The sequence below is a fragment of the Morone saxatilis genome, unplaced genomic scaffold (genome assembly GCF_004916995.1).
Source record: "Morone saxatilis isolate NCDOM2014 unplaced genomic scaffold, NCSU_SB_2.0 Contig11, whole genome shotgun sequence".
NCBI classification, from domain to species: domain Eukaryota; kingdom Metazoa; phylum Chordata; class Actinopteri; family Moronidae; genus Morone; species Morone saxatilis.
In genome coordinates, this window is record NW_023339663.1 from 18,133,690 (window position 1) to 18,154,831 (window position 21,142).

General features: G+C 40.8%; 2 protein-coding genes across 3 annotated transcripts; one reads left to right on the top strand and one right to left on the bottom strand.

Moving 5' to 3' along the window:
* Positions 1 to 5,601: 5,601 nt before the first annotated feature.
* Positions 5,602 to 7,417, bottom strand: mis12 (MIS12 kinetochore complex component). The gene is made up of 2 exons (XM_035652082.1): positions 6,980 to 7,417; positions 5,602 to 6,297 (listed from the first exon to the last, which is right to left on the bottom strand). Exons 1-2 carry the CDS (start codon positions 7,397 to 7,399, stop codon positions 6,028 to 6,030), a joined length of 690 nt encoding a protein of 229 aa, XP_035507975.1. The 5' UTR covers positions 7,400 to 7,417; the 3' UTR covers positions 5,602 to 6,027.
* A 1,589-nt stretch (positions 7,418 to 9,006) lies between these two features.
* Positions 9,007 to 18,318, top strand: ppm1g (protein phosphatase, Mg2+/Mn2+ dependent, 1G). 2 transcript variants are annotated; one of them, XM_035651915.1, is made up of 14 exons: positions 9,007 to 9,170; positions 9,486 to 9,623; positions 10,305 to 10,374; positions 10,668 to 10,753; positions 11,003 to 11,132; positions 11,393 to 11,504; positions 11,863 to 12,050; positions 12,345 to 12,526; positions 12,634 to 12,765; positions 14,201 to 14,303; positions 14,690 to 14,821; positions 15,019 to 15,148; positions 15,427 to 15,526; positions 16,233 to 18,318. In XM_035651915.1, the coding sequence occupies exons 2-14, from the start codon at positions 9,513 to 9,515 to the stop codon at positions 16,431 to 16,433; spliced, it is 1,677 nt and encodes a 558-aa protein (XP_035507808.1). In that variant the 5' UTR covers positions 9,007 to 9,170; positions 9,486 to 9,512; the 3' UTR covers positions 16,434 to 18,318. The 2 variants fall into 2 exon arrangements, with proteins under 2 accessions (XP_035507808.1, XP_035507807.1); XM_035651914.1 differs by lacking the exon at positions 9,007 to 9,170 and adding an exon at positions 9,242 to 9,384 and having other exon boundaries at positions 16,233 to 16,433.
* Positions 18,319 to 21,142: the final 2,824 nt, after the last annotated feature.

The window sequence follows — 21,142 nt, forward strand, 5'->3', positions numbered from 1 at the left end:
AGGTACTGCATTTTGAGGCAGAACGCAAAAAACACTCATGGCTAAATCTAAAATGTTATAAACTGTTTTTATTTCCTCATTATGCTGGTGTTTTCAACCGCAGAAAATAGACGTTTCTTTCTTTTCAAAGTGGATGAACTTGGACACAGTGGTCTGTTGCTGTATTGTTGCAAGGTAAAGAAAAGGGGTTTCACAAAAATGCTGAGGTTTGATGGTCACGTGATCGCAGTCGTTTGACCTGTTTTTGAGCATCCTGACTCACTGGCACAAACTGGTTGGGGTCTCTTTTTTTTCATGTTTGTTCTGTAAACAACAAACAATGTCACCAAAACAGCAGAAAAGCCGCTCGGCTGACATTTCACCAGGCTGTTGGCCGATGCCCAGTGAAAGAGGCAGGAGCGTTTTTGTTTTAGAATTTTCTTTATGGATGGTAAACATTTCCAAAAAGTTTAGTAAACACAGTGAGGAACATATTGTGGTCATGGCAGTGGGTTAAAGTTAAAGTGTAAGTGTGGAGGTTTATGCAAAGATCTTGCTTTACTATCTGTGATTTACGTGTGTGTTAAGATAAATACAAAGAAAAGTTGAGGTATTGATAAAGATGTGCAGAAGTATGATTTTAGGCTACTCTGAGGTCTTTATTACGGACTCTGCAATGTAAATGCCACCAAAAACAGTCACGGACAGTAACATCACACAGTATGTGCAGACAGAAGATTCATTCATGAAAGCAGCATAGACAACACTTTAAGCAACAGTGATCATTGTTTATGTAGAGTTACAAAGTTACAAGATGTACCGATTACATAATGCTGCCAGGCCCGCAGGAGCAGATTCACATTTATTTAAAATTTGGATGGAAACGTACCTAATGAGGATTAACGCTACACATTAGCAAAATAAAAGCATCCAGGAGAAAAGGAAGAATTTTGGTGTTTGTTAATGTTTACTTCAATGGCAGCCGGTACACAGCCGCTCACAGCTGTTCAAGGCAAGAGTTTTCTTTTCTCCTGAGTCATGATGTCACCGCGATCTACGGTTGGAAGAAATGTTTGAAATGGGAAAAGAGGGTCCACTGCTGTGTGTTGTTTTCCCTGCTGGGTGACACGTGGGTTTAAAAAAGTCTGAGTGAATTCCAGACTCACTCTCACAGCCTGAGAAAACAATCCAGTCTGCCCGCCGGACTGTCACTCTCACCTCCTCTCTGTCTCTATGTAGGACAGTCAGTCAGCGAGGACAGCTGGCTGGCTGAGTGTGGATGTATATCTGCGTATGTGTAGGTATCTGGGTTTATGTGTGTGTGTGTCTCTCTCTCTCTTTTTTTGTGTGTGTGTGATCCTAAGAGGTCAGAGATCAAGCTGTGGTTCACAGAGAGCCACGTTGTTCCCCTCCCAACAGGAAGGGAGGGCACTGTCCATATGCTGTCTTCACTCACACACACACACACACACAAATATAGGTTCACACGCTCACACACAATACAGATTGGTATAGTTACAAATGCCAACAGGTACACACATGAGCTCACACAAACACATACAGACATACAGACACAATACACACACTCATACACTAACACATTTTAACACACTGATATACAAATATGCACCACTTTACACACATGGATGTCAACAAGTACACAAACGGCAGTTCACACTATGTCGAGACTATGCTGGACAAATCAGTAAAAAATTGTTTTTCGCTCAGTTTTGGAGACACTCAAAACTAAGATAGTTAGATAAAGTACCCTGTGGAGTTTTTGACCACTAGTAGCACTATGGAGCAATGTTTTTATGAGTGGGTCTAGGTTTTGTTTGTATGTGTATGAGGACACTTGCATGCATGTGGGTTCATATTCACATCTGTGTTGCCAGTAGCTAGTTAGCTATTTAACATGCATCGAAACAATGAAGGAATTACAAGATCCAAAAAATGAGCTTTGCAGTTTTTATTGAAGAAGAAACATTTGTTAGACCTCAAGGATACACGCTGAATGTAAACCTAACTCTTTTGTTTACAAATTCCTAAAAAGCAGCTTCACAAAAGTGTCTCCAGAGTGGATATTAGAAAATGCTGATGAAAAGTGTGTTTAAAGCTGTTCCATACTTAAATCACATGGTGACAACTGAGGAAACTGCATCCACTGAGTAACAACGTAAGATTAACTTAAAAGAGCCAGGCACTGAAATAAGATTTCTTTGTCAGAAGCAGACTGAGACCTCAAGTGTGGTCGAGGGCTGTGTGGCAGTAAAGTTCAGACTTGTGATCACTCATTTTAAATGTCATTATAAGCGATCACACAGCACAGGTATTGTCTTTAACCTGTATTTATGTTTATGTATCTTTGTAGAAACAACCTGAAATACAAGTGTGGACATGTGGTTTTCACATGTAAACAGCGTTCTCCTCAAGTCTCGGTGCCGAAAGCTCTTTAGGACAGCAGTGCGAAAGTTTGGGACTCTGCTGTGAAATGAAGACACTTTCTCTATCAACCTTCTGTCTCCCCCTCCCCTCAAATACAAACACTTTCACTTTTCTAGCATACTCACTGACACTTGTTTGGCTCTCTCTCTCTCTAGCTGAAGAGACACTTATTTTTCTTTCAGATTACTTTATCTCCTCTCTGCCAGCAGGATTCAGACATAAGCACTGAGTGTGTGCAGCCAGAAGACAGCTGCATACAGCTGTGTCCTGATTGTGTTTGACAGCATCTTTTACAGGCTTTAGAGGTATTACACATGCACGCTGTGGAGGGTTTTAGAATTTATTGTAACTTCAGACAAAAACAGAGATAAAAAACAGAGGACAGCTGTGTTCACACACACACCTTGTTACTACACAAACATAGGAGGGAGTTCTGAGCAGAAAATGTAAAGACGCAAAGAGATTTTTCAGTCAAAAAAGCCAAATATCCAAGATGAAGGCAAAAGAGTAATCTCCATGGTTTAACTGTGACTCCTGGAAACATAATCCAAGACTACTTTTAATCTCCAGAGAAACTGTTGCTACTCTGCATTGTTGGCTGTGTTGTAATCCCTTCAACTCTTCCTCATCACATGTGAATGTAAAGTGGGCGGTAATCAATAAAAGGTTTGGTGGAGGAAGTAAATATAGACAGTATATTCCCCAAACAATCTACTTCTTTATCAGGGATAATGTGAGATATGCATTGTCCTTACTGTCTTTATGGGGTATATTATACAGTATTAAAACCACTCAACATCAAATCATGTTTATTCTTTGTTCTTTATATTATTGTTTTAAGTTCTGTTCTCAGTCTGTGGCAATACAGTTGTAAGTACAAATTGATTTGGTAAGTCTACTATGTTTTACCAAACAACAATGTAAGTCCTCCAAAAACCTCTCATTCTGACAAAGCCTGATATATTCAGCAGAGACCTTTTGGAAGCTTTCTGTGTAAAAACAGCTCCATCACAGAAACCACTGACCAGTGCTTCTGGGTTGGATTTTTAAATATTTCCAAGCCAAATAGAAAAAAAAAGGAATATGATAGCTGCGCCTCATTGTTCTTACAACACTGAATACACAGTTATTATCCTTTCGCCTCCTTTTAAACAAAAAACAAAACTGTTTAAAAGTTTAACGCTGAGTAAATAAACTGATTGGACATAGCGCAGTTGGATCATTATTCTAGCTGCTTAAGACAGACAAACAGAAACAATGTTGTCACACGTCCCCATCTGGACTCAACATTTCTATCACAACAGGCAGGTGATACACACCGGGACACACACACTATTAGAGGAATGCTAAAGCAAATGTTTACTGTTTACACTGGACCTCTTGTTGTTGTTTACGTACCTTCACTTGTAATTGTTGTTTGGGCTGTAAATCTGACATCAGCAATAGCAGTGTTGCATCCAGCTAGCCAGACTCTAAAAACTACACTTAAAAGAAAGAAGTTATAGATTGTTTTTACTCCATAATCCACAATCACAGGGGCTATGGATAATAATTTAATTTCTAACAATGATTGCAATGAATATTTGTATTGATACATAAAGACCTTTCACTTTCCCCATCTGAGTCGAGTTCAGAGGCTGTAACAGCATGTTCAAACGCCACACACTCAAAATAAATATTTACTCTCCTATAAATTATTTTGAGCAGCATAAACACAGATTTCAGCTCCATATGTGAACTAATTACTCACCTGTCAACATTTCTTAGCAAACAAATATTTGTTTCTCACACTTTATTATTCAGTTTGGAGATGTTGCACCACCCTGCAATGCTGCTGCAGTTCCCCCGTCTGTGTCTGTATTAGGAAGTAGTAGTAAGATAGCAAGTAGATATAAAAGAAACATTTTGAAATTGCTCTAATGAACTGGTGAGATGCATCTATTGACAGTATATATATGTAGGGATCCATCATACTGCACAACACAAAAGGACAATTTAAAAAAAGAAAAACACTAGCGCCCCCGATGGTCCAATCCATGTAACTATGAAGAACCCAGACACACAGCAGTGTTTCCATCATTAGTGAGAGAAAACCCAAAAGTAACAGTATAAAAGTCAAATAAAAATGATGAAAACCACAATGTCCACCTGAACTTGGTTAGAATCTGTCTCTGCTTTCTGTTTCTGACAGTGTCAACATATTCTACCAATCTATATCTCTCTTTATGGTCAGACAATATTCTAATCTACTTTGGTTTTTAGTTTCTTCTTTCTAATGTTCCTTGTAGATTTCTTTACAATGCTTTATCATTTGTTTTACTCTGATTGGTGCTTGAAGTGTTGTTGTGAGACTAATCAGTGTGTCTGAGACCATCTGAGAGCACTCTGTTCTGGGCTCTGCTCTTGGGTTTGGAGAGCTTTTGAATGGAGCGTGACATTGAGCTGGGTTTTAAGGTGATTAAAAAAATTCAAAAGTGTTTTCTTTTAAATGTTAGTTATCAGTGGGTATCTGCCTAATTCTGCTCTCCGTGCATTTGTTGGTGATTTTCTGTGTGCGTGTAAAATGTATGTGCAGAATCCTGCATGTAAAGATTCAGTATTCAACCTTCATGAAGGTTTGTGATGCTGGGTGGAAGTGTGATGTATTATAGAGAGAGATGTTTTTCCATTTTAGTCTGCTCTATCTATTATGTATGTACAATACAATACAACCAAAAACGACACCCCCAAATTGATCATAATACCCAAAACTGAACATTATAACCTTTATAGCAGGTAGCATTTAGGACTGTTCTGAGCGTATGTTTTCAGGCTTCATAAAAGTATTTTATTGAAAGTATTTCTGAATGCTGAATAAGTGTAAATCATCTAAACATAAAAAACAGGCTCACACATCAAGTGTAGATGGATTAGACTGGGTGGGATACAACATGCAGAGAGCGCCCTCTGCTGGGTATCTACACAATATCATGAACACCTCAACAAGCAAATAACAATGAAACACATACAAACACCCTGAAGTTACAAACGAAGGTAAGAAAGTAAGAGGTGTTAAGAAAATGGAGTTGAGTTTTTGAAGAAGTGAGGTTGAGGGGTAAAGAGGGGGGAGCATTGAACAGAAACCATCCAAGTATTAAGATAATGCAGTTGGACGGACACAGAAATACATCCATATGTTTTATTATGTACATTACATTAGTGCAAAGCTAAACTTTGCTAATGCTAGCCAATGCTGCAGTTGTGTGTTTTTAAAAAAAGAATTTCATAAAGCCATCAGAGCACAAGTTTTTAGTCTTTTTACAGGGAACGAACAACGCCGCCATCTTCGCGACAAACAGCAGTTAAAACTTTCTGATCAACGTGACAAAACCAGCTTTTTAAAGGCAGAGTAATGTATGCTGCTTTACAATATTTACATATTTGAATTAATTGATGATTCATTATCTACAAACCAGATGAAACCCAGACTCACAAACTAAATATTGCCCGCCTTGCTGCGACTGACGTCTTCTAAAGTCTCTCATCTCTATCAAATACATTACAAACAGAACAAACTATAAAAAGGTTGTTGAGGAATGTCTGTTTTACAAATGTGAGCTCAGTTCAATGAGGCGCCTTGTTGCACACCTCCCCAGCGGCCTCCTGAAGTCTCTTTACGGACTCCATCACCAGCCGGAAGCTCTCATGGAAGCTGCCGTTACCTTCCTTCACCCAGGCGTCCTGCAGCTCTCTGACCCACATCAGGATCCCATCCAGCTGCTTCTGCACCTCCCTCTGCTCCTCCAGCTCAGCGAGCAGCGCCTGCCGGGCACAGACTTCTGCTTCGTAGGCTCCCTGGAGATCAGCAAGGGACGACTCCAACCTCAGCACCTCCTGGACGGAGCAGGACCGCAGTCAGAATCACAGACAGATACATTACTTATCATCCTGTGTTCAACAACATATACAGACGTTACGGAAGAGGAAATAAATTATGTCTGCTGGAAAATTAACACAGATATCAAAATGTGACTAATCTTTCCTTTCAGCCACATCTCAGTCTTCATCAGCAGATTTAGATACACAAAAACTGAAGTTTCACACTCATGTGATGGCGACTAAGCCATCTCCATGGAAACTGCGCAAACTCAATCTGCTGATGAAGACTGGGAGATGTAGCTGAAAGCTCTTGACTGAAAGTAAAAGGTGGACCTTGAGTTAGGATGATTTTCTAAAAGGTGAATTTATATATTATTATTATTGTTTATATTTTATTTATTAACCAAACACATAATAATATGTTTGTGGATGTCCTTATTATCCTAATACAGACACAGACAAATTGTAAAACACAAGAGTCAGTTAGTAATATCATAATAGTGATAATAAAGTCAGGTAATAATAAACATGTATGGTGAGCATGTACAGGTGTGTAATAACAGTAATATGAGGTATAACAGCACTTTAATGTAATCTGTGTCATTTTCCTTCTCCGCTGTTCTTGTCAAGCAGCTCAGCATCATCAAGTGTGTGTGAACTCAGCTCATAAGTGAAGCACAAACAGCCCTTCGCCCACCTGCATGTCTTGGGGGTAGTTGTTGTGAGACTTGTCCTCGGGCAGGAGGACATTTGGCGGCACGGAGAAGCACCGGTTGAGCAGCAGCGCCTCCATCCGCTCCGACAGCGGCTTGAACCGGTCTTCGAGGAACTGCTGTAGCTTCCGGCTGCACTCCCGGGCCCGGGTCCGGAGCAACTCCTCGGCCCCGTCCGACTCGCCTTTGCTCAGCTGCCTCACACACACCTTCTCCACGACGGGTAAAATGTCGTACAGGCAGTCCTGGAAGGCGCTGTACACCCGCAACATACATGTCTGCGGGGTGAAGCCGAAGAACTGTGTCTCGTACAGTTTCAGCTTGGACGGAGAGAGACTGCCCGTCTCCTCCTCGGCTCCTCCGCAGACATCCATCTCCTGCTCTTCCCGGGTTTCCCGCGCCATGTTCAACTGATGACGGGTGTTGTTGTTCCTTTTTCCGGTTGTGACGTCTGGCTGCTAAGCAACGACACCGCCACCACGTGGTGCGGAGGGCAGCTGTGTCACCTGAACTAAAATATATAATAATAATATAGTTGATATAATAAATAATGAAAATAAAATGAACATGAACACAAAACTATCATATCGATTATATTAGTTATTTTAAGATACGTTGCTGAAACATAACAGGAAGAAATAAAAAGGGTTTTGAGAGTGTGGATACAGTATGTTGCAAATAGTATTATTGAAATGATTAAATACAGTTTGGGGGGTTTTTTTAAGCCAAAATTGTTCCTTGTAGATTTCTTTACAATGCTTTATAATTAGTTTTACTCTGATTGGTGCTTGAAGTGTTGTTGTGAGATTAATCAGTGTGTCTGAGACCATCTGAGAGCACTCTGTTCTGGGCTCTGCTCTTGGGTTTGGAGAGCTTTTGAATGGAGCGTGACATTGAGCTGGGTTTTAAGGTGATTAAAAAAAATTCAAAAGTCTTTTCTTTTAAATGTTAGTTATCAGTGGGTATCTGCCTAATTCTGCTCTCCGTGCATTTGTTGGTGATTTTCTGTGTGTGTGTAAAATGTATGTGCAGAATCTTGCATGTAAAGATTCAGTATTTTCAACCTTCATGAAAGGGGTTGGTGATGCTGGGGGGAATGGTGATGTATTATAGAGAGAGATGTTTTTCCATTTTAGTCTGCTCTATCATAATTATGTATGTACAATACAATACAACCAAAACGACACCCAAAATTGATCATAATCCCAAAACGAACATTATAACCTTTATAGCAGTAGCATTTAGACTGTTCTGAGCGTATTATAAACATAAAAAACAGGCTTGGTTTAGTAAAGTCTTTTATTATCTTTTAACAGAGATTCTGCATAAGGTCAGTGTGTTAGAGTTCCTGGATGAAAACAAAACCTGCAGTCAACACAAATGTCACTTTGAAGAATAATTAGCAAGATAAAACCGGTGTATAATTATAGAAATATTAATATGATAGGCCTTTATACGGACTGGACTTTGTGACTGATGTTTTGAAACTTGCTGGATGTGTTCAGGGGTGCAACAGACTTTAAACTTTTACCCAGAGAGAACAGGGCAGTGTGACACTTTACAGGACTACTTTCAGTGCTGATGAGTATTCAGGCCCACTGCACCAGCATGGTTCATGGTTCATTATAATGAAGAAACATGTCACATGTTGTCACTCGCTGATGTGGATAATAGTACACATGTAATAGTTTTTAGCTGTATCAGGACTGGACTACACAGACAATACTTTTTAAGATCAGATTGCTGGTCTTGGTCTTTTCACACTTTGTCGACAAGAAAGACAGAATATCACCTGACCTCCACACAATCACTTTTTAAAAATGTTTCAATAGATTTTTACTTTACTATTCTTTGTTTGTTTGTTTTTGTATTTATTTATTTTTTATACGTTATTGCTGTCTGTATTGTTGTGTATGTTAAATCTTTTATTAAACTATTTAAAAAAAAAATATTTGTTCGTTAATTAAAAAAAACAATGTGACGCGTGACGTACGTGTCGGCCACGCCCCCTCGTTCTAAGGAAAGGGAGATGCGCACGCAGCCACTTCTTCCCCTCCAGTTTCTCTCTCTCTCTGTTGATAGCGGCGCTCGCTTCCACACGTGCAGTGTTTTCTATGTGAATCTCTCTTTCTGGGGCCCGTGTGTTTATAAACTCGTCGTGCTCTGCCACAACAGGTAAACGAACCGTCGGCGCTGAGCCTTTGGTCTTTTAACAACTGCGCAGCCGCTCTCCCGTCGGGGTTAGAGGTTACTGCTGGAAGTTGAGCCGGTCCGCCGCTGTTAGCATGCTGATGCTAGCTATCGTTAGCTGATGCGTCTACTTTTTTTTTTTTTTTTTGTTGTGGTGTTGCTAACGCTAGCCAGCTAGCAACCGCGACCAACCGAGCTGGTAAAACGCAGTTGTTAAAATGTCCTGAGCGCACTACGTGTGTGTGTGTCTGTACGTGGAGACAGACATGTGATGTTTCCTCCGTGTCGTCTTCTCTTCAGGTATAAAGCCATAGAAACTGACCGACCATGGGGGCTTATCTGTCGCAACCAAACACAACCAAGAGCTCGTCCGATGGCGGCAACAGCCACATGAGCTACGGTTTCTCTGCCATGCAGGGCTGGCGGGTCTCCATGGAGGTGAGGCGGAAAATGAATGAGCACATTAAAGACAACTATGTGTCCACTTTTCTTTTTTTTTTTCTCCCCTTGAACGCAACGAAGAGAAAATGTGTCTTGGGTTGTAAATGGCGGGATAACGAGACGTGAGGCTTTTCCTTCTGTGTGTTTGTGTTAGTGTTAGTGTTAGTATGGAGCTGATTGGCGTCTTTCCAGAGTACACTGGAAGTTCGTCACACTCCCAAACTAGCTGTTCCCTGAGCATCAGCTGCAGTCATGGACGAAATCCATAATTCATCCTCGGGGTGTTTTTTAGTTACATTGTAAGCGAGCTCCCATAACACCCGGGAGCATGTGATTGGGGTCTGCTGCAGAATATCAGTGGGTTGCAATTAGTTACAAAATGCCTGCGTGTGAGTAAATCAGTTCAAAGACGTGTGTGGACATGTGACAGTGATTGTAAGTCTCATCAGCAGTTACACAACACAAACTGTCACTTTGATGAGAGGCAGTAGGCCGATGTGAGTATTTAAATTAAACGACGATGAGATGAGATGATGTGTAGATCTCCTCTGTCTTATATATAAGTGTTGTTTTTTGTTTTTCACCAGAAGAGACATTTCGATTGCTGTGATTTGTGCCACTATGTAAGCTTGCCTTGCTGTCTGCGTTTTAATGTGCTTTTTTGTGTTTGTGTCACAGGATGCTCACAATTCAAACCCAGAGTTTGATGAGGAGACGGCCATGTTTGCTGTGTATGATGGACATGGAGGTAACACACACTGTAAAAAAAAACCTGCATTTTAACACTAAATTTATAATATTTTAAGTCTTTACCAAATTCTGATATGACAATGCAAAACACACACTGCCCTTAAATCATTTCCCCAACAGTTTTTCCCAAAAGTCACAATTATAAGCCTGCAGTTTTTGGATCACAGCCATTATTGTGAAGTGTTTCCATGGTTTTTCCCCTTTTGTATTGTTTGTTTAACACACCTCTCTGGGTATTATGTGTACACAGACCTATCCAAAGAATTTATATAACCTGCTGTTCCCATTTAGGTGAAGAGGTGGCTCTGTACTGTTCAAAGTATCTTCCTGACATTATCAAGGAGCAGAAGACCTATAAAGATGGAAAACTGCAAAAGGTGAGAAACCGTAGAAGCCGAGGAGGCGTGAGCTGTCCTAAACAAGTCTGAGAGCAGAGATCTTAATGGCCGTAGGTTACAAATGAGGTGGGATTGGAGGCAGTGTATTATGATTCTGTGTTCACTGCGTTTCCTCTGTTCCACAGTACTGACGCATTAAAACAGACACACAACACACATCATTTATTTCTAACCCAGTGTCCAAAACCATGTCGCTTGACATCTACTGACACAGCGTGTTGTTTCCAGGCTCTGGAGGACGCCTTCTTAGCCATTGACAGTAGAATTACCACAGAAGAAGTAATCAAGGAGCTGGTCCAGATCGCAGGTCGGCCCACCGAGGAGCCACCTGCTGAAAAAGTGGCGGAGGAGGACGATTGTGAGTGCTCACCTAACAGTAAAATAATGTTATTACCCTATTTAGACTATATGTTATTGTAATTGTGTAACTTTATTATCAAACCTTAAAGTAACTGATTATTAAACACAATCAAGGGAATGGGAAAATAAACACAAAACTGAGAATACAACAAATACAAGACGTCCTGAAGTGCATGTACACTGCTGGTAGATTAAAATCAGTGAATTTAAAGACAATGACAACCTTTAAATGGATCCGTGTTTCTGCCCTCCTCACAGTGGAGACGGAGGAGGCCGCTTTGCTCCACGAGGAAGCCACAATGACCATAGAGGAGCTGCTGGTACGCTATGGCCAGAACCTCAATGCTGTCAAGCATGCAGCTGCGATCAGGTAGTCTCTTTATTTTGACTTTTCATACAAGGACGAACACTAATGTGGAAATGAAGAGGAATTTGGTCGACATATAAAATTGATCACTTTGCTGTATCATGTCCCACATGAACAACCTGTTTCAACAGGAATCAGATTACATTAAGGAAGTAATGATGGCGTTACATGTTTTAATATTTGAAACCTTGGACAGAGAAAGTTTGGACAAGTTTGTACGTTTGCATTTAGTGAAATTGGGATGTGTAGTGTTTATTGAGAGACAGAATCCTCCGTTATCATTATCATTCACCTTTAAGTCCAGATTTCTTTGACTGTTGTGTAAAAAAACAGACTCTTATGTATTTCCTCTTTCTGTTAGTGCGGCTGCTAAGAAGGCGGCATGCTCAGGAGACAAAGGGGAATGTGGGGAAGGACCGAAGAAGGATGGCGTAAATGGAGAGGTGGAGGAGGAGAGCAACGGGAAGGTAAAGGAAGCCGAAGGAGCGGCATGCGGGTCTAAGCTGAGAGCCTGTCGGAGAACAGGAGGCGGTGAAAGCAGTGGTGCAGGTATGGAGCTGGAGTACATTTTTAGTACACCGGGTTAATGTTTTAGTTAAAAACTTTAATATAATCTTTAATATTTAAACCGGTATCCTTCTTTATGTGAAATAAATTGGTCTGCCTGCTGACTAAATGTTAAATACTGGTATAAAACAACTCAAATCTTTAAGTGTGTCAAAGTGGCACAGGCGGTAGAGGACAATTGAGCAAAAAAGTTCTCCTTTATTCTCTTCTACACTTATATTGGCCGTCTGTTCCTCTTGTGTAACGCCTCATTTTGCCTTCGTTTCTCCTCTGCAGCAGCTGACTGTGGAGGGTCGGGAAGCTCCAATGGAGAAGAAAAGGCTGGTAAGGCCGAAGGAGATGCAGGTCCCTCCTGCTCCTCCTTGTCCTCCAAGGCTACAGGAGATTCCAAGTCCAGGTTCTTTGATGACAGCGAGGAGTCTGAGGAGGGCGAAGAGGAGGAGGGTAGTGATGAAGAGGTGATGACAGGAGACCAGAATAAACCATCCTATCTTGCTGTGAAAGCTCGCTCACTTTTGATGACTTTGAAAAGCATTGTAACTCGTTGCCTTTTTTTTTTTATCAGGATGGCAGCGAAGAGGAAGAAGGTGACAGTAGTGAGTTGGAAGAAGAGGAGGATACAGAGGAGGGAGAGGAAGACTCTGAGGATGAGGAGGAGGAGGAAATGTGTCTACCTGGAATGGACGGCAAGGAGGAGGTGTGTGCAGAGGGTGTCTGGTGGTAACTAATCTAATGTGACTGACAAATCAACAGTACGACTAATACACGTTTCTACACGCACTCAGAATGCACTGGGAATATAGGCTGCCCTGACTCCTTAACTTTTTTTAGATGTCTGGTTGAAAGAGGGATTGAAGTGCAAATGGAGCCGATATGGTGTGATATTGAAGGTTTTGGGTAGAAGGTGCCTGCTCTGGTGTGTTAGACTGATCGCAGATGTTTTGAGCACAAAATGATAAAACTATCTGTGCTTCCCAAACTCCTATGGCTGGCCGCATAAAAATAAAGAATATGTATTAGAAATATTATCCATGGATAACATGACTGTGACTGGGTAATGTAATCATCAACAGTAACGTAGTCACCGATATGGATGTGTGCGATAAGTTGTCTGGTTTAAACGTTTCTATCTTCTCTAGTCGGTTAGAAAAACAATATTCTGTATTCTTAATATTCTATTAATGTAAGCCCTCAATGCTGGTTAACTTGTTTACTGTTGCATCTAAGATGTTAGACACTCGCCACTAGCAGGAGCAGCTCCGACAGACAGCCATAGCACAGCAGTCTCCTCTCCCAGTGCCCCAGATATAGTTAAACCAGCGAGGGGGGAAAGATGGCGGCCAGAGCAGTTTGTCAGTTTTTGATTCAGTAGAAAATGGAAATAAGGTTGTCAGAAATGAACGGGCATATAACCACTCAACCATGCGGAACCACATTGAGCATAGTAGACATAGCACTGCTAATGATAGCCACCCTCAGCAAACCAAGATGACGTCGTTTACCGTCACAACCCACAGATGCTGTAATCCCACTGAGACTTCTGTTGAAATATGGGAAATGTTTTATTTAGACAGTGTTTAACCTTATCAAATAAATTGTGCTCAGTTTTGACTATTACAATATGAATTGCCAATTTGTTGTCATAGACTTGGCTGATACAATTAGTTGACATTGATCACAACAAGTTACCATAGTATAGGACCTTTTCCACTGATAACTTGTACCAGGCTTGTCATAAATTGTTTGGCACATGTTTTAAAATGAGAAAGTGTTCTCATGTGCTAATGTTCATTGACGAAATTAGAAATTAGTCCTATTGGAAGCATTGTATGCAACACTTTCCAGCTATGAATCCAGCTAATCCAGTATGTTGGATGGCCACATTGCTGTCGAAGCCAAATTAAATGATTTGTGATGACTGTAAAGAGAAGAAGATTTGGTGTCTGCTTTAAATTCTTTTTTTCTGTAGAAAGCTTTTGTTTATTTCAGTCATAGGGTGAAAGAAATTGGGGGAATTTCAAAAATGATTCAAGAGTGTTAGTCTTTCAATGTTTGTGTAAAAAAAACTCCTCAGTCTATAAAACAGACTGTTTAAACAGTGTTCCACATCTCCCACATTCATGTATCCGCAGCCTGGCTCAGACAGCGGCACCACAGCTGTTGTGGCTCTGATCCGCGGAAAACAGCTGATCGTGGCCAATGCTGGAGACTCTCGCTGCGTGGTGTCCGAGCGAGGTACGTCCAAAAACTGTTGTCCCTATTTACCTTGACAGCAGTGTTGAATTGTTAAATTGTGTAAATTCAAAATATCTGTTAATTAAAACCAGTGACCGTCATATGTCCTTGATCCCCCATTCCACTGGAGTATATTGTATGTGAGCTCTGTTGTTTCAGTTTATTGGCAAACTGCTTGTACACAAAGCTCATGACTGACATATATTTAACATGTTGGTTACAATATTACATTACATTGCAAGAGTACCCAATTGTCTTTCCACATTCAGGTGACGTAGTCGTGTTACTGGGCAACAACCAATCTGTCACTCGGTTGCCACTGAAATGTAAAGTGGCCCATCTTTTAATAAAAGCCGTTGCTGTAATCTTGCAATGTGTCGCTGTAGGCAAAGCTGTCGACATGTCGTATGACCACAAGCCAGAGGACGAGGTGGAACTGGCTCGCATCAAAAACGCTGGAGGGAAAGTGACCATGGACGGACGGGTCAACGGTGGACTGAACCTCTCCAGAGCTATTGGTATGCTATTAGTCTTGTATTATGTATAATTGTATTTATTGCATCAGAATTAAACTCAGTTGCAGCTCTTGGTTAATAATTATTTTTGTGTTGGGTTCAAACCTGCAAAATAATCTTTTGCGCTCTCTGTGATGACCACAGCTATAAGCAAAACGAGATTGTCTTATCAAGCTGCTAACATGGACTGTGACTCTCAGGTGACCACTTCTATAAGAGGAACAAGGCTCTGCCTCCAGAGGAGCAGATGATTTCTGCGATGCCAGATGTCAAAGTTTTGACACTTAACGAGGACCACGACTTCATGGTCATTGCCTGCGACGGCATCTGGTGAGTTTGAGTGGTCACTTGCAGTTTGACCCAGTAAATGATTATTACTTAGGATTCATAATTTTTTCTTGTTTACATCTGACAAACTGCTGTAAAGAAAATGATATAAACCTGCAAACCTAGCTGTCTTGAATTCAAGCTGTCTCCAGACAGAGGACTCGTACGGCGTCTGCGGTGTTGGCAGGATGACAGCCACTGTAGACGCCATGTTGATGCCTGTGAGGTTGTCTTCACTCTTCATTTACCTGTTACCCTGTTTCTATGTGTGTTGTGTGCAGGAATGTGTTGAGCAGTCAGGAGGTGGTGGACTTCATCAGTGAGAGGATCAAACCAGACCAGAGTGGCAAAGTCAGACCCCTCTCAGCCATAGTGGAAGAGGTGAGGGAGAGCTCCTGCTTAATTCTTGTACATATTGAAGACCACATACATCAGTAGGTCTGTTTGTCAACAGATCGATCATATCTTACTGATTGAGACGGCAGCCTCTCCTCCCTTTACCAACGGCACCCAAATCCATATTAGCAATGAGAAGGAGGGTGACAGTTGACGAATGATAGTTGCTGTTGCTCTAGAAACAATTTGTTATATAAAAATAATATATTATAACAATATAATCCTGCTCTGAATTTATCTATCTTTCACAGTAATTAAAACAACCCAATAATAGTAGTAGTTGGGATTCAATTAAATGTGAAATACACAAGTGTGCCTTTTCCTTATTGAGCCATTAAACCGTGTCAGGATCTCATCTAGACAGAAAGGCCTTAATTTGTGCTTTTCAGCAGGTTTGTGTTTGACACTTGGAGGAATAATGTGTCTTCACACTGTGTGGAGCACAGGGTTATTAATGTTAAGAATGAAAAATGTCATTGAGACACGACCACAAACAATTATAACATTTTCTGGATGGCTGTAATTTTTTAAAATATGTACTGAAGTACTATTTTTAAATATTTTATCCTTGATTGTGTAGTCATACTATCTAGCTTATCGCCTAGGTTGACTGCCAGTCATAGTGAATAAAATAAGAATAAACACGTTCATGCATCTTTTTAAATTCACATCCCATATGTCCTCCTGACAGCTCTTGGACCACTGTTTGGCCCCTGACACATCTGGAGACGGGACAGGATGTGACAACATGACCTGCATCATCGTCACCCTCCGGCCACACCCATCCCCTGCTCATTCAGACAACACAAAGAAGAGGAAGCAACCGGAGGAGGCAGAAGGGACCGAGCCGGAGGAGAATGGAAACGACAGCAAAAAGGCTAAAAGTGACTAAAAGGCAAAGAGAAACTGTCCCAGAGGAAGCAGCTGGCCCCAGGCTACCCCAGATACACCAGAGACACATTCTGTTCAAAATTAAATCCTGACCTCACAAACATCAATTCAACCTAAAGCAGAAATTACAAATGCTATACGGATGCTCAAAGATCAGCTGAACTAAGATCATCAGTATAGCTTGGGTTTTTTTGCCTCTGTTTTAGGTGGATTCTCACTTTAACACCCCTCCAGTTGTTTCTTTTGTTCCTTCTTGGTGGAAAGAAGCTGGACACGCTTTTACTTCTTAAATTCAGAAGAGGCTGACTCGCCACTCACTGGCATGCTGAATAGCACATCAGTTTTCATGTATTTGTTACTAGAAGGAAGATGCAAGACGAAGACTAGTGTATATTTCTAAACATTTGAGAGATGTATTGCCATCTCTGCAGACATGCATTCTTGTTAAATATTTTTCCCCCCATGACACATTCAGTTTGTTTTTATTGGAGGTTTGAGGATGGCTGTTGTAGTGACCTGTGTCTGATTGCTGTTCACATCTTAACAGAGTGACACATGCTTTTTCATCGCGGTTTTGCAGTATGAAATGTGCATTATTACTTTTTCCAATAGGAAACTGTACACTGTGTTGTGCCCGAATTACAAGGCAGTCATTGTATCTCAACATAGTGCCATAAAACCATGAATTCTTTTCATGAGCGCCATTTCACATCCTCAAATTAACTGAACCCAGAGAAGGGACCAGAAATGGCTGCTGATTGGCATTGCCATAAAGGTAACTATAGAAAAACTGATCAGATGAGACAATATTAGTGTCCTTTCTATCCCAAATTGAAGATTCAAGATTGCAGTGAGTGCGTGTGCTAGTCTGGTGTCGCAGTGAATGTGTTGGTACCCTGTTACAGAGTTTGTTTAGGGGTAGTTTGAATGACCACAGCCAGAAGAACTGAGGGAACTGAGTCCAGTTGCTCGTTTGCCATTTATATGTATTTTCTTTTTCTCATTTTTTCCCCAACACCCATTCACTGGTGAGGATATATACTTTTTTTTTTTTCCTCCAGTCTTGCTGGTCACATAATCAACGATACATCACCAACATCTTGCCTTTTTTTTCATTCCTGCTTTGTGTTTTTGTCTTGATCAAAATCTCTAAATTTCCAGACGGAGAGAAAAGAGTGCCAGGGTTTTGGGAGTTGGTCTACTTTCATCTGTAAGATCTGATAGCTGGGAAACCGTCAGCAGGGAAACATACAGAGACATAAAGGGCAACAAGCCTTTTATGTCTCTATATGATCATCCAGAAAGAGGTGGTGATTAAAGCCCTGGACTGACCTTCCACACACAGCTCTACTCCATGACTACAATCCTTAACCCCATTTACTCTCCCTTTGTCCCCCATTTCCATTACAACTTTTTTTAAGATCATCTCTAAGACGTGTTTTAAGTAAAAAAAGAAATTTCCACTCAAATGTTTATTTTTTTCCATTTCTGATTAATCAGTTTTCTGTAAGTTTTTAAAAAAGTCCTTTTTGAGCACACTCTGAAAATGCCCTGACGCTGGACTGTGGAGAGGATGCACAAGGTTATTTTTTTGAGTGAAATAAAATTTGAAGTTCATTGCACCAAGACAGTATAACTGTATAGAAGATAATTTTCTCTTTTAGTTGCAGAAGCCTCATTTAAACAATGTTGTGTGACTGTAAGTTTGTTTCTAGTGTACTCGTCACCATGCCCTTTTTTTCTGTACATAGTTTTTTCAATACTTGTAATTGAAGAAAAAGAAAATGCTTTTTCTTTGTAATTGTGAGTCAATGTGACATTTTTGGTGCATACTCTTTTGACACCAGTATGTAAGTACATACAAATACATTTTTTAAATAATGGGACAACTGTATTCATGTGTTGTTTTTTTTAAACAAACAAAAACAACCACTGCTGCATCTGGTTTTTAATTAGAGGTTTCAGAAAAGCCTTTTATTGTGAAATTCTGTTCACAGAGTTGATGTATATTGCAGAAGTTGAATTGAGCAAAACATTTTCATCAGGTTCAATTTGCCACTGGCAATCGGACAATACTGGTGTTAACTAGAATACAGTATCCTGAAGTCATCAATATTTTTGGTTGTTAATGAACATCAGTAGCTTAGCATAGCTGCCACTGAAGATTCAATCCATATGATTGAATAAAGCATAAAAACAAATTTGCAAGCACTGCCGCTCTCGGCTTCTGATAGCAGCTCTGTGAGACTGGCACATCTGTGCCTTGAGCTAAATGCTATTATGAGCATGCTTACATGCACATTATGGAAATGCTAAGTAGGTGCAAGGTTTACTGTGTTCACCACCTTAGTTTAGAGTGTTAGCATGCTTACATTTGTTAATTAGCACAAAGTAGGTTCCAGCTAAGGCTGATGTCATTAGTTTTGCAAGCATTTGGTCTAATTATTAGATCAATTACACATTCTGACCTAATCATGGTAGATGAAAAGTTAAGGGATCACCAAAGATATCAGGCCTACGGCTAATTCTGACAGGTACCAAATTTAATGATAGTCCCATCAAATAGGTCCCAAAACATTTGACTCAAAAACACAATTGTCACTTTAAAATGAGGAGGGTGCTGCCTGCAGAGCTTCAAGGACACTACTGATGTTCTTTAACATGTACATACAGTACATTCCTGCAGATGGCAGCAAAGACATTTGGACCAGTTATGGTAATGGTTAGAGATCTTAAGTTCTTTAACCATGTGCCATGAAGGGCAAAGGGTCTGTAGGGATCCATCACAGCCAGAAAGTAAAGCTCCTGATTTCACTGACACACACACACACACACGTTCAATCAACAAGGACATATTGATCAGTGACCGCACTTGAATCAAAGGAAAACCCGAGGACCGTTTGCCCTCCATGGCACATGATTACAGTCCTTCTTGTGAAGATGGAGTGGGTATGTTAAACTTTAAATCCCCATAGAAACTGCAAAGCAAAAGAGGACAGACGTTAGTTCCCATCAGCCTCGGGGCCTCTCTGTCCTGCTCTACAGTCCTGGTGGTTGCTCTGCCCCCCGAGGATCACTGTAGCTGCAGGAACAATAGAAAGCAAGACAGGAAACACACCCTGTCCTTGGAATCTAAAAATGTCATCACACACACAGCAGAATACACACATTTTCTACTTTAACAGGAAGGATGTTTTTTTTCGTTCTTGTCTGTAGATTAGCGGCTTCAGTGGTGTGTGTGGATACAGGGAGTGCGTGCAAAGTTTGTTAGTCTGGGTGTTCATTCTCATGCTGGTAGAGACAGAAATATAAGCCAAGACACACTTTGGGTTTGTGCCTGTATCTGTGTGAACGTGACTGCTATGTCCTTGGATGTATAATGAATATGATTAAAACTACACTGCTCTGTTCCTGGCTAGACTGCTATGCCAAAAATAAGACTCCCCTCGTCCCCCCGTCACTCCCCTCTCCACCAGTCATTGAGCACATGAATCCTAGCTGTGAGGCTATTGAAAATCAGTTGTTACGTATAACTATGTCTGGCTGTTTCTCATTTACTAAGGCCACTGTAGGAAGCTGTTCCAGGCTGATTTTTCACTGCAGTAACTATAAAAAATGTTTCTAAAAGGCTACTACTATGGAGCTCAATGGCAGCCTTGTCCAGCTGTGTGTGTGTTGGGGGAGTTGCTTCTGTCTCCAGACTCTTAAACTTGACTGATGGCTGTGGAAGAGAACCACAGGAGTCCAACTAGACCTGGCCTGCAATTGTACATATAGAACTCTGTGTGTGTGTGCGCGTGTGTGTGCGTGCCGTCTAGCCAACAGGTCTTATATAGAAAGCTGAACCACAATAGCAGGTTGTAGTTAGACACTGTAAGTATTCATCAAGATCTTTTTCGATCTCCTGCTCTTGCTCCTAAAACTGCATTGGCCTCGTCGCCCTCACATTGCAGAGAGTTCAGCAATGCCCCAACACACACACACACACACACACACACACACACATTCCAGCGGTCACTGTAGTGTAGTTTAAATACTTGCTGTGACCAAAAATAGTTAACTATAAGGTCTTTTTCACACACCTCTGTATTCCTGTCACTAATGTTATCATTTGCAGAAGTAGTAGCACAGATTGGATAAATAGTAGTAATATTATTTATTAGATTATAAATAAGTATGATCTTATGTGAGGTTTAGTTAGTCATTGTAACAATTTGCATTTCCCCTGTAATGGATGTTGCAAAAGAGAAAATATTTAATGATTTATAATTTCCTTCTTTACAGACGTCTGTACTTCTATACTTGTGATATGCACACACACCCAACCCTATATTGCTTACACACACACACACACACACCCACCACACAACACACACAACACACACACCACCTACACACGGCCAGTTGATGTAGGAAGATGTTCAAAGTCCAGCTGCTCTATTACTGCAGGATGTACCGAGCATGTAGTTTCAAGACAATCTGTGTGTGTGTGTGTGTGTGTGTGTTGTGTGTGTGTGTGTGTGTGTGTGTGTGTGTGTGTGTGTGTATGTTCATTTGTAATTCATCAGCATCAAGCTAAGCAGTTTGGGTAAACTGAGTCGTAGAAAAACAGGAAAACTCCCCACATCCTTTTTTCTTTTCCTCTCTTCCATTTCACCTCTCCTCCACCCACTGTCACTTCCTGTCACCTTATCTTTTCTCTTCCCTCTT

What these genes read in the sequence shown, in the direction of transcription:
- mis12 (XM_035652082.1), bottom strand. Translation starts at nt 7,399, where the DNA reads ATGGCGCGGGAAACCCGGGAAGAGCAGGAGATGGATGTCTGCGGAGGA. An exon ending in ACTACCCCCAAGACATGCAG is followed by an intron (nt 6,298 to 6,979) that starts GTGGGCGAAGGG and finishes TGCTCCGTCCAG; the next exon opens with GAGGTGCTGAGGTTGGAGTC.
- ppm1g (XM_035651915.1), top strand. Translation starts at nt 9,513, where the DNA reads ATGGGGGCTTATCTGTCGCAACCAAACACAACCAAGAGCTCGTCCGAT. An exon ending in AAGCATGCAGCTGCGATCAG is followed by an intron (nt 11,505 to 11,862) that starts GTAGTCTCTTTA and finishes TCTTTCTGTTAG; the next exon opens with TGCGGCTGCTAAGAAGGCGG. An exon ending in GAACCTCTCCAGAGCTATTG is followed by an intron (nt 14,822 to 15,018) that starts GTATGCTATTAG and finishes TGTGACTCTCAG; the next exon opens with GTGACCACTTCTATAAGAGG.